This window comes from Oncorhynchus keta, chromosome 12 (assembly GCF_023373465.1).
Source record: "Oncorhynchus keta strain PuntledgeMale-10-30-2019 chromosome 12, Oket_V2, whole genome shotgun sequence".
NCBI lineage: Eukaryota > Metazoa > Chordata > Actinopteri > Salmoniformes > Salmonidae > Oncorhynchus > Oncorhynchus keta.
In genome coordinates, this window is record NC_068432.1 from 4103939 (window position 1) to 4116800 (window position 12862).

At 42.6% G+C, this 12862-nt stretch overlaps 1 protein-coding gene across 4 annotated transcripts in view; it reads left to right on the forward strand.

Annotated features, from left to right (window-relative positions):
- The window catches only part of LOC118390881 (SH3 and PX domain-containing protein 2B-like), an 85269-nt gene that overhangs the window by 49244 nt on the left and 23163 nt on the right, over positions 1–12862 (forward strand). For 2 of the 4 annotated variants that reach the window (XM_035781596.2, XM_035781597.2), the window contains exons 4-6: positions 699–775; positions 9694–9785; positions 12623–12648. In XM_035781596.2, the coding sequence (XP_035637489.1) occupies positions 699–775; positions 9694–9785; positions 12623–12648 (195 nt within the window). Of the gene's footprint in view, positions 1–698; positions 776–6686; positions 6785–9693; positions 9786–12622; positions 12649–12862 lie in introns of those variants that run through there. The other 2 variants (XM_035781598.2, XM_035781600.2) reach the window with 1 other exon arrangement.

The window sequence follows — 12862 nt, forward strand, 5'->3', positions numbered from 1 at the left end:
TAGAAATGACCACCAGGGACACCTGGCTTTCACCTATTAAATGAATCATTCTTTATTATCAGCACGCTGAAGAAGATTCCAACAAACCATAGTACACGTCGGTTGGGAGCTCTGCCGGGGCAGTCCCGTTAGTTCTCTTCTATACTGTTTACACAGACAAGTTATAATTGCATGATTTACATGATTCATTATTCATAATTAATTCATCATTAACGTGTGGTTCCTGCATGTGAATGACCAATACCTCAAGAGGCTTCTTCTCTCCAAGCTGAGACCTTGAAACTGAGATACTTCTTTCGGTTCTCAAAACAATGTTCTGGGCGTACTGACAAATTGCTCACTATACTGATAGTGAGGATTCCTCACATGCACGATCAATCAGTCACTTGCGTGAAACAAGTCTAATTGGTTATTAGAAAAGCACAAACATAACATTTTCCATCAAAAGTGAATATTGTAATCTGTAAAAACGGACTATTGCAGTTATGGAGTATTTATAATTGTTTATGTCTGCTTGTATAATTGCTACTGTGAATCCACACCATTCAAATACTGAATTATCATACAGTTTGAGTATGTACTATATATAACGTGAGACCATGGTTGAGGACTAGGGTAAGATGGGAGGCTAGAGGGCTTTGTATTTTTGTAAGACATGTACATTATATCCTAAAGACTGTTGTTCTTCTTCCTTCCAGGGAAGATCCTGTTCAGGAGAAGCCATATCAGGGATGTGGCCATGAAGCGCCTGAGGCCTATCAACGAGTACTGCAGGGTGAGTAGGCTTTGACTGAGACCACTGCTCAGTTGGTGGGGAAATTCAGGGGTATTACATCTTCCACACTCACTCATTATGGACGAAACAACAGTATGACCCAAACTTGAACCCCTAAAACCTCCCATGGGGAAGAAGCCTGGAGAGGAACCTAAATCTCAGGTATTAGGACATTAGCACTGTGGTAGATAGAGCTTCAGACTAGAGCGAGGGGTTTGCATTCATGATCCTGCTGACCGGTTTACCTCACTGATAGCATGGCAGTCAGAGTGAGACTGTTTTGGATTTCATACACCCTAGTTCCTAGTTTCTAGTTCCACTGACCTGTTATAGCCATTCTGTTTCTCTATACAAAGACCAATGCACTAGCAATGTTAAATACATGCATATCTTATATGTTTATCATTGCCCACTGGGAAATATACGATAACAAAATCATCCTCGAAAATATGATATTTTCTTCAGGAATTAGACATTGCGGAAACTGAAGGCAATCTGGAACATGGCTGACAGAGGAAATAATTCCATCTGGAAAACAAAGCATCATGGTTGCAGAGTCTGTGTTTAGGTCTTTAGTGGAATGGCAAAAAGAGAAGTGGGGAATCCATTTCTATCGCAGGCGGTAGGGATGCTGTGGTATCTCCGTGCTATCTCTCCATCAGGGCAGTGGTTTGAGGAACCCTGAGCTTGTCCCTGTCAGCAACATCACCAGACCCCCCACTAAATTAAATTGACATTATTTGTCACGTGCGCCGAATAAAACAAGTGTAGACGTTAGCATGAAATGCTTACTTTACAAGCCCTTAACCACTAGGCACACACTGGTTGAATCAGCACAGTTTCCACATCATATTAATGAAATTATGTTGAACCAACGTGGACTAGACGTTGAATTGATGTCTGTGCCCAGTGGGCCTTGTTTACTTTTAAAGGGCTTCCCTATAAACCAGAACTGCATTTTTATGTTGCCTGGGGATTTTTTGAAAGGTGGTTCCATCTCAGTCATGCTCTTAAAAAACAACATATTCCCTGGCATGTTGCCGGAGAACCTTTTGTTTATGAAGCCAGGTCACTGGTGAGAGAAATGGGGTACACATGGGAGGGGAGGCCTAGGGGTCAGGCTACCTCAGGGGGTCGTTTTGGGGTACGGGTACAACAAGGGTCACAGATTTAAGTACTGTAAAACAAGGGGGGAAACTATAAGGTTCTAGAGTTGATGTGTTGTGGGTGTGTTTAGGTTTATGTGAATAGTTTTAGACTAAGTTTGGAAGGAGGAGAGATGACTAGAAACGATTCGGTTGACCGTTTTATGTGTGGATTAATTGTCGGTGTAGAGGACCATTTCAACATTTATATCCTAGGACAAATTGGCTTGCAACAGCAAGCTAGCTAAATAGGACAAATAAGCTAGGAACTGCAAGCTAGCTAGCTAAATTGCCATAAATATTTAATGCTTTTGGATCTGTCCCCAAATTAATATAATTGGTTCAGAGTTTTTCTTTTTTATATTTCAACCTGCGTGTCATGATCGTGTTCTGGTGTGGGGGGACACAATCTATTTGCGCACGATGGTGCACGCACACGTCCGGTCTGGAAACTAGCTGTTATTAGCAGCGATGTTTTGTTTTATTGTTTTATTAACTTACAGTAATTTAATATATAGTATTCATTCTTTATATTTGTGTCCATATTGTCCATGAATTTATAGTAGATGGACCATATGGTTCAAGGGAAAAGAGCCTAATACATTTGTTTAAAGCATCTAATCAGCAATGGCATTATTTTGTAAAATAAATAAATGTTATTTTGAACTCTGCACAATGTTGATGTAGAGACACCTGTAAAAACCTGAAGTACCCAAATGAGCCACTAGATATTTCGTAATAGATTACATAAAATAACAACATTCTGGTAGTTTACTGGTAAAGTTTGAACGTTTCCAGTACCCCGTCTTTGCAACCATACCACTGGGTGAGTGTCTTTAATGGGGGAGGGGAGGGGGTCAGATCAAGGTCTGTGGTTCTGTCCAGTCTGGCTGGCTAGTTTGGACAGAGGGGGGTTGGGGGTTGGGGGGGGGGCTTTCTTGGCCCTGGTCAAGACAGAGGGCTGAACAAGTGAAAAATGGAAGGTGTTTACTTTATATACTGAACAAAATGTAAAGTGATGGGTCCATGTTTCATGAGCTGAAATAAAAGATGCCAGAAATTTTCCAAACCGCAAGAACCGTATTTCTCTCAAAAGTTGTGCACAAATTTGTTTACATCCCTGTTAGTGAGCATTTATTCTTATCCAGGATAATCCACCCACCTGACAGGTGTGGCATATCAAGAAGCTGATTAAACAACATGATCATTACACAGGTGCACCCTGTGCTGGGGACAATAAAAGGCCACTCTAAAATGTGCAATTTAGTCACAGAACACAATGCCATAGATGTCTCACGTTTTGAGGGTGTGTGCAATTGGCATGCTGACTGCATAAATGTCCACCAGAGCTGTTACCAGAGAATGTAATGTTTATTTCTCTAACATAAGCCGCCTCCAATGTCGTTTTAGAGAATTTGGCAGTACATCCAACCGACCTCACAACTGCAGACCATGTGTAACCACGCTATCCCAGGACCTCCACATCTGGCTTCTTCACCTGTGGGATCTTCTGAGACCAGCTACCCGGACAGCTGTTAGAACTGTGGGTTTCCACAACTGAGGAAGTTTTGCACAAACTGTCAGAAACCTTCTCAGGGAAGCTCACCTGCATGCTCATCGTCCTCACCAGGGTCTTGACCTGACAGCAGTTCTGCTGTAACCGACTTCAGTGTGTAAAAGCTCACCTTCGATGGCCACTAGCACGCTGAAATGTGCTCTTCAGATTCATTCTGGGTTCAAATGTACCGGGCAGATTGCAGACAGCGTGTATGGCATCGTGTAGGTGAGCGGTTTGCTGAGATGCTGTGAGGAGATCCTGAGGCTCATTGTCGTGCCATTCATTCTCCACCATCATCTCATGTTTCAGCATAATAATGCACGGCCCCATGTCACAAGGACCTGTAGACAATTCCTGGAAGCTGCAACTGTCCAAGTTCTTCCATGGCCTGCATACTCACCAGACAAATCACCCATTGAGCATGTTTGGGATGCTCTGCATCTTCATGTATGAACACAAGTTCCAGTTTCCGCCAATATCCAGCAACTTCACACAGAATTGAAAAGTGGGACACCATTCCAGACGTCACAATCAACAGCCTGACCACCTATATGTGAAGGAGATGTCATGCTACATGAGGCAAACGCTGATCCAGACCCCTACCTTTTTTTAAGGTATCTGTGACCAACAGATGCACATCTGTATTCCCAGTGATGTGAAATCCATAGATTAGGGCCTAATGAATTTCTTTCAATTGACTGATTTTCTTTATTGACTGCAACTCAGCAAAATATTTGAAATTGTTGCATGATGCATTTCGGTTTTTGTTCAGTGTCGTTGCTTTCATGTTTGGCTCAGAGGATCACCATTTCGACCTTTCTGTCAAAATGCTGAGTGAGTCCTAAACCTGAACCTGACTCGCATGGAATGACCTTTGCTGGAGTTTCTGCTGTTGGAGAGGAGACGTTGATTCTTGGAGGATATAGGTTTTCACTCCAGTTTTACCCTTTTACCATTGTTTCTCAATCTTCAGAATTGCCATTGTTTGGAAAGGGTGGGCTATACAATACTGGTGTATGCTGTTTAAGAAAGGGAAAAGGGGAGACCTAGTCAGTTGTACAACTGAATGCTTTCAATTGAAATGTGTCTTCCGCATTTAACCCAAGCCCTCTGAATCAGAGAGGCTGCCTTAAATCGACATCCACGTCTCGGCGCCTGGGGAACAGTGGGTTAACTGCCTTGCAAACGGGCAGAACGACAGATTTGTATCTTGTCAGCTCAGGGATTTGATCCAGCAACCTTTCAGTTACTGGCCAAACGCTCTAAACACTAGGCTATCTATCTGCCACCCCTATAATCTACTTGTATATACATGTAATGTATGTGTGTTCTCTCCCCACCTTCACTGTTTTCTGTTTGACTTGCACACATGCACTCAACCACACACACACACACACACACACACACACACACACACACACACACACACACACACACACACACACACACACACACACACAATTAGGTTAATGCTGACGGCTGTAAAGAGCACCAATAAAGTCAATTTGCTGTAATGTGCCTTCCGGCTCCCAGTCTCTGGGGAGAATACTAATGACCTGCCAGGTCACAGGCAGAGTGAAGGGGTGAGAAATACAGGGGGAGTATGTTCTTCCTAACCCCAGACACAGTGTACCAGATTCAGTCAGCAGGACCAGGGGATGAAGGGGCTCCTCTGGAGGTCAACACTTAAATCATTTATCATCTGTCTCTCTCCAGAGAATCATTTTGATTTTTCTCCCATTAAAAAAGGCATTTTAATCTTTGTAATTGACCACTGGACAGTCACGTACGTATGCACGCGCACACACGCACACCCTCTTACCCCGACGCTAATAGAGAACAGGGTTTCAGCTAAGCCTATGGCAATCCTCCCACACTTTTAGCATGGGCAGTCTGTTGGCACGGCTTCCCATACGGTGAGTCAAAAAGGGCTAGGTGCCACACTGGACAAGGGCACCTTGAACTCTGGCTGGCCCGTATTTTATGATACGGGCCAGCCATATCATAATTCAGGCTGTCGGGGAGCGAGAGAGAGCTGCCCCTCTCTGGGTGGACAGTACTGAGGCACTTAGCCTTATTAAATGCAGACGTACGCTGGGCCTGAGGCTGAGATGGATAGCTTTGAGAAATGCCTCATGGCAGCGAGGAGTGTGCTGCATGCTTGCCTCTCTGCACACAGTGATAATAAGGGCTGTTTTGTTGGAGAGACCCACCAGCTGGTTCTAGGCATTGGATCAGTTGGATCACTGAAGTACTGAGGCCTTTGAGGCTGAGAAAGAGAGAGAGATATCTCAGGCCACTTAGCCTTTCATCTCCTGCGGAATGGCCCTGTCAGCCTGCATGTCTCCCCCACCACTAGATTATCCACAGAGCTGTGGTCAGAGCCACAGCCATGCGGGCCCCCACAGGGAGAAAGGATCAATGATGTTAGATTAGAAACAGGAAATAGAATAGAGTGGACTAGGCTCCATTTAGGTACAGTAGATGCTTTTTCTATGTTGGTGTGGTTGGGTAGTAATGCCTGCTGTATGTTGTTTTGCCTACACAAGAGGACGTAGTATTTGAATGTAGCACCTGTACTATAGCTGTCATTCACTTTGCTGTATCATTATTTGTCATATAGTAGTTCCCCTGGGAAACAGGCTACGTATTTCCTAGTGAACACCACTACTCCCAATACCACTGCCACTGACATAAATACAATAGCAGCATTTGAGTTTATTTCCAAAATGCTATATCCACAAATATTTCATGTGTTCTTTCATCAGAAATGATTGCTTATGGGTAAGTTCATGTGTGTGTAAAATATTACTGTGCTCAGATGTTTAAAACCATGTAAATGAAAATGTATTTTTTTTTGCACAACCATATATCCATTGTTTAGCTGGAATGTAATGTTCGTATCCTGTATATTTCACTGTGATATGTGGTTGTGTCACCTGGCTATCTTAAGATGAATGCACTTATGTATTTCTCCCTTGGGGTGAATACTCAGGGAGAAAAAGTTGTAGGTTCACACGCAGAGCACAGCAGATGTTTAGTATGCCTTCTCGGACGGCAGGAATCGTGGTCACAGGCGGACAATGGTCAAAAACAAACAATACTGCACAGCCATACAAACAGAAAGAACTGAACTAAACAGGGAAGCTGATGAGACCAGGTGAGAGAAACGAACAGGTGAAATCAATGAACAAAAATGAAAGACAGGGCTACATTCCAGAACACAAAGAAAGAGAACAAGGTTGACTAAGAAAAGAAAAGCAGAACCTTACAGCCTTGGATAAGAGCATCTGGTAAATGTCAAATGTAAGTCTTTAAATACAGATATCATATTACTACTATATTGATTTATAATATATACAGTTGAAATCGGAGGTTTACAAACACTTAGGTTGGAGTCATAAAACTTGTTTTTCAACCACTCCACAAATGTCTTGTTAACAAACTATAGTTTGCATGACACAAGTAATTTTTCCAACAATTGTTTAGACAATTTATTTCACTTATAATTCACTGTGTCACAATTCCAGTGGGTCCGAAGTGTACAAACACTAAGTTGACTGTGCATTTAAACAGCCTGGAAAATCCATTAAATGATGTCATGGCTTCAGAAGCTTCTGATAGGCTAATTGACATAATTTGCATCAATTGGAGGTGTACCTGCGGCTGTATTTAAAAGCCTACCTTCAAAATCATCTGCTTGACATCATGGGAAAAACAAAGGAAATCAGCCAAGACCTCAGAAAAAAATTGTAGACCTCCAAAAGTCTAAACACCTGAAGGTTACCACGTTCATCTGTACAAAAAAATAGTATGCATGTATAAACACCATGGGACCACGCAGCCTCCATACCGCTCAGGAAGATGCATTCTGTCTCCTAGAGATGAACGTACTTTGGTGCAAAAAGTGCAAATGAATCCCAGAACAGCAAAGGACCTTGTGAAGATGCTGGAGGAAATGGGTAAAAAAGTATCTAGAGTGGGGCAAAAAAGTATTTAGTCAGCCACCAATTGTGCAAGTTCTCCCACTTAAAAAGATGAGACCTGTAATTTTCATCATAGGTACACAACTATGACAGACAAAATGAGAAAAAAAATCCAGAAAATCACATTGTAGGATTTTAATTGAATTTATTTGCAAATTATGGTGGAAAATAAGTATTTGGTCACCTACAAACAAGCAAGACTTCTGGCGCCCACAGACCTGTTACTTCTTTAAGAGGCTCCTCTGTCCACCACTCATTACCTGTATTAATGGTACCTGTTTGAACTTGTTATCAGTATAAAAGACACCTGTCCACAACCTCAAACAGTCACACTCCAAACTCTACTATGGCCAAGACCAAAGAGCTGTCAAAGGAAACAAAATTGTAGACTTGCACCAGGCTGGGAAGACTGAATCTGCAATAGGTAAGCAGCTTGGTTTGAAGAAATCAACTGTGGTAGCAATTATTTGGAAATGGAATACATACAAGACCACTGATAATCTCCCTCGATCTGGGGCTCTACACAAGATCTCACCCCGTGGGGTCAGAATTATCACGAACGGTGAGCAAAAAACCCAGAACCACACGGGGGGGACCTAGTGAATGACCTGCAGAGAGCTGGGACCAAAGTAACAGAGCCTACCATCAGTAACACACTACGCCGCCAGGGACTCAAATCCTGTAGTGCCAGACGTGTCCCCCTGCTTAAGCCAGGACATGTCCAGGCCCGTCTGAAATTTGCTAGAGAGCATGTGGATGATCCAGAAGAAGATTGGGAGAATGTCATATGGTCAGATGAAACCAAAATATAACTTTTTGGTAAAAACTCAACCTGTCGTGTTTGGAGGACAAAGAATGATGAGTTGCATCCAAAGAACACCATACCCACTGTGAAGCATGGCGGTGGAAACATCATGCTTTGGGGCTGTTTTTCATGCTTTGGGCCATGTATTTTGAGATTTTGAGTGAAAACCTCCTTCCATCAGCAAGGGCATTGAAAATGAAACGTGGCTGGGTCTTTCAGCATGACAATGATCCCAAACACACCACCCGGGCAAAGAAGGAGTGGCTTCGTAAGAAGCATTTCAAGGTCCTGGAGTGGCCTAGCCAGTCTCCAGATCTCAACCCCATAGAACATCTTTGGAGGGAGTTGAAAGTCCATGTTGCCCAGCAACAGCCCCAAAACATCACTGCTCTAGAGGAGATCTGCATGGAGGAATGGGCCAAAATATCAGCAACAGTGTGTGAAAACCTTGTAAAGACTTACAGAAAACGTTTGACCTCTGTCATTGCCAACAAAGGGTATATAACAAAGTAGAGAAACTTTTGTTATTGACCAAATACTTATTTCCACCATCATTTGCAAATAAATTCATTAAAAAAATCCTATAATGTGATTTTCTGGATTTTTTTTTCTCATTTTGTCCCTCATAGTTGAAGTGTACCTATGATGTCAATTACAGGCCTCTTTCATCTTTTTAAGTGGGAGAACTTGCACAATTGGTGGTTGACTAAATACTTTTTTGCCCCACTGTATATCCACAGTAAAATGAGTCCTATGTCGACATAATCTGAAAGGCTGCTCAGCAAGGAAGAAACCACTGCTTCAAAACCACTATAAAGCAAAACTATGGTTTGCAACTGCACATGGGGACAAAGATCGTACTTTTTGGAGAAATGTCCTCTGGTCTGATGAAACAAATAGAACTGTTTGGCCATAATGACTATCGTTATGTTTGGAGGAAAAGGGGGAGGCTTGCAAGCCGAAGAACACCATCCCAACCGTGAAGCACGGGGGTGGCAGCATCATATTGTGGGGGTACTTTGCTGCAGGAGGGACTGGTGCGCTTCACAAAATAGATGACATCACTGTTGGGATGGTGATGTTCGGCTTGCAGGCCTCCCCCTTTTTCTCTCCAAACATGACGATGGTCAAACCTAGCAGTACTACTTATTTCTGTGAGAGTGAGGTAGATATGTAGCGTTTAGCAAAAAAACATGAAATTAAACCAAGTGATAGATTTCAAACAAATACATGTCTGTCATTGAACAACCCCATGCCATGATTACAGTGAAAAAAACGTACAATTTCTAATTTTCTTTAATCAATAAAAGCAAATTTACCAACAATTCGGAAAATGGATATACTGCATATCGTTTTGGAATGAAACTCTTCATTTGGTTCTGATTAACATTCAAACCTTCGTGTGTTTCTGTGTTTACGCGCAGGCTCTGATTCAGCTGCCCGTGTACGTATCCCAGTGTGAGGAGGTTCGTGTATTCTTCGAGACTCGTCCTGAAGACCTCAACCCACCTAAAGAGTAAGCTACACATCGCACCATTCGTCACCTTCTTTTCAAAGGAACACACTGTCACACAGTCTGACAAGCAGCACAAATACATATAAGTTACACAGTAGGCACATTCAAACATTCAACATGTGTACTGGGCCAACAACAAACACTACAAATAAAGAAACAGAAGCACAATGCTTCATGCAGGCTTTGTTTCACGAAGTAGCAGAAAGGACCTCCTCCTGACCAACATTTCATTTCATGTTGAAACAAGCCAATCCATCAGTAATAGGTTATAATAGAGTGTAATGACCATGATGTCATGCTCCCTCTGGTATTGCTGTGTTGGTGGGGGGAGCGGTTGGTTTGCCCTGAGTGAGAGCTACATAACATGTGGCCTAGCGGAGCAGTGTATGAGAGAACTGCTGAGGCGGCATGAACTCTTGTAAATCTCACTCAACACATTAGTGCCATAGTCAGTCTGACAGTTACAACGTGCCAACGCAAGTCATAAAGTCACCACGCCATTTCCCCCACATCACGTATGTGTTGTTGAGCGACCAGACGCCTGGAGGGCAGGAGGGGTTACAGGTGACTGCTTTTGACTGCACTGGGCCTTTAATCTATTGCTTGCCCAGTAATGGCTGGTGAAATGTATCAAACCTGATGCTTTTCAGATTATATTTTTCTTCCTTCACTATTTGACAAGTCCCACATTTTTCTTACTAGTTTTTCTGCTTTGGCAAACAGCTTCCTATCTCTGTGTACTTTGACATGCTCAGCTACAGTCTTCTAGCCACCTAACTAGGTATATGTGTTCTGTTTATTTATGTAGAGACGTGTTCGACTCACACATTCCGAAACTACGTCAGGGTTTATGGGAGTAATGTTAATCTTATCTAGGCTGTCCAATCTTAACCAGACAATTTTCTGCGCTAGTTTGTCGATTAGCTTTTTTTTGCTGTGCGCCGTTTGACGCACAAGTCAATAGCATGTGACTGAACATCAACAATATAATTCTGCACCGTCAATCCGTGATTTTGCACAAAGATGCTTATCATTCCTCAGAGTTTGTTGGCCATCGACATTATTGCAGCAGGAGGACCTTGGTCGAAATCCAAAATGGCTGCCTGGTGCCTGATTGTTTGATACAATATGTGTTCAGTAACTGCAGAGGAGATGAATCTCTGTGGAAGGAGAAGAATACAAGGCCTGTCACTGCTCTGGCCACTATGAATGGCTGCTGTCAGGTCACCTCCTTAGACAGACAGATGGAGGAGAGCTAGTTCCCTCTGGCCGTTGCCAAGGACACATACCTTATTAGCTACCTCTCAGACAGACAAACTCCAAGCATCTGCTTCTAGGGACAGGAGATGGGGGGTCGGAGGGAGAGGCAGATGAATATAGAAAAGACCTTGGTTTGTCTTTATTAAAATTGGATTACAGCTCTCTTCTAATGCAGACTGTGTTCAGCTGGGCTGACATCGTGTCACCAGCCCTTCTCTCTTGGGTCGCTATACAGCCCTCTATAAATCTACCAGAGTAAGGAGGGATGTCACTGTCTGTCCATTGGCGAGATTGAAGTAGCAGGCATGAGAACGTAGTGGAGAGATAGGAGAGGGAGCGGTAGAGGAGGGGAGATATTAAAGACAGGCGAGGAAAGGAAAGGAGAGATAGTGGAGAGGTATAAGGAAGATGTAGAAGAGAGGATGAGCTCTCGTATTGCTAGCTCGTCATTGGTTAGGACCTCTTGTGGTCTGGCTCCTGGTAGTGGAATGGGCTTGCTCTAGGTTTTAAAGCTCCATATTGAACACAGTCCTCCCATCCAACCACGGATGTGTTGGTCCTCCTATTCAATGTAACCTTGACCATGATTGACTCATCCATGGTCCAATACAACCTCATTTAGCGTGAGGGGGAGGACTGATTTGATCTTATGGAAAACTCTTGTAATGTACTTACGGAATACAGAATACTGGACAGTGCATTGCCTTTCTAACACTGTTCTGACTCCAGTCTGCCATTAGCTGTCTGCTTCCCTTTGATAAGTCAGGCTAGTGGTGGAGCTGTGGCTGTCTTGGCTGGAGACTCTTTTGACAGTACGCTAATAGTCAAACTAATGGCTGTAGATATATTACATTTAAGTAATGTAGCAGATGCTCTGTGGCTAGCGCAATAACAGTTGCCTGGCGAACAATGCATTATGTGATTGAGAGTGAATTTTATTCAGGAGGAAAATAAGATGGACAGTTGTGTGTGTGTGTGTGTGTGTGCGCGCGCAAGAGAGTGTGTGTGTGTAGAAAGAATAGAAAGTCAGGCTGAATTAGCCACCTCAGTCTCCCTGGGCATCTGGACATTGAATTGGCTACCACAAATGAGAATGGATAGAGGATTGCAGTCCAAATGGATAAAGCAGACTGAGCGGATACAGTATCATGTTCTCATTCAGCCTAGTTTCAGAAACTCACTATCTACCATATCCCCTCTCATCTGGAGCAAAGGTCAACACATCTGTAGATATGTAATGTATCTTGCAGAGTTTAGTTTCACTCATCTAGACTAGAGCCTGCATGACTAGCAGAACAAATGTATAGCTGAGATTTGAATGTGATTGAATAGTGATCAAATTGAATCGAGTCCCAAAACTTGCCTGACTTAAATAAATAGAATCAGTGTGGTTATTCACAGGGTTAACGTTTGATATTTTTAGAGTTTTCAGAGACATATATCTGTCGTTACGTAGGTGGAAATATTTTCAAAGTATTTTCTAAGTAATAAAACGTTCCAAACTCCTTTACTGACTCTGTCCAAATTATATATTTCCTCTTACTTGATTCTAATGATTTTTCTTCTCTCTTTTACAGGGAACCCATTGGAAAGAAGAAGCCAGGTAAGGAAGTTTTGTATTACATTTTGGTATAAGTTATTATTGTTTGTGGTATTACGTTTATGTGGGCAATATCATCTGGAATAGATTAGGATTAACATATCCTGCCCCAGTATTTAATATAATCTGGAATAGGTTAGGATTAACATATCCTGCACCAGTATTTAATATCATCTGGAATAGATTAGGATTAGCATATCCTGCACCAGTATTTAAG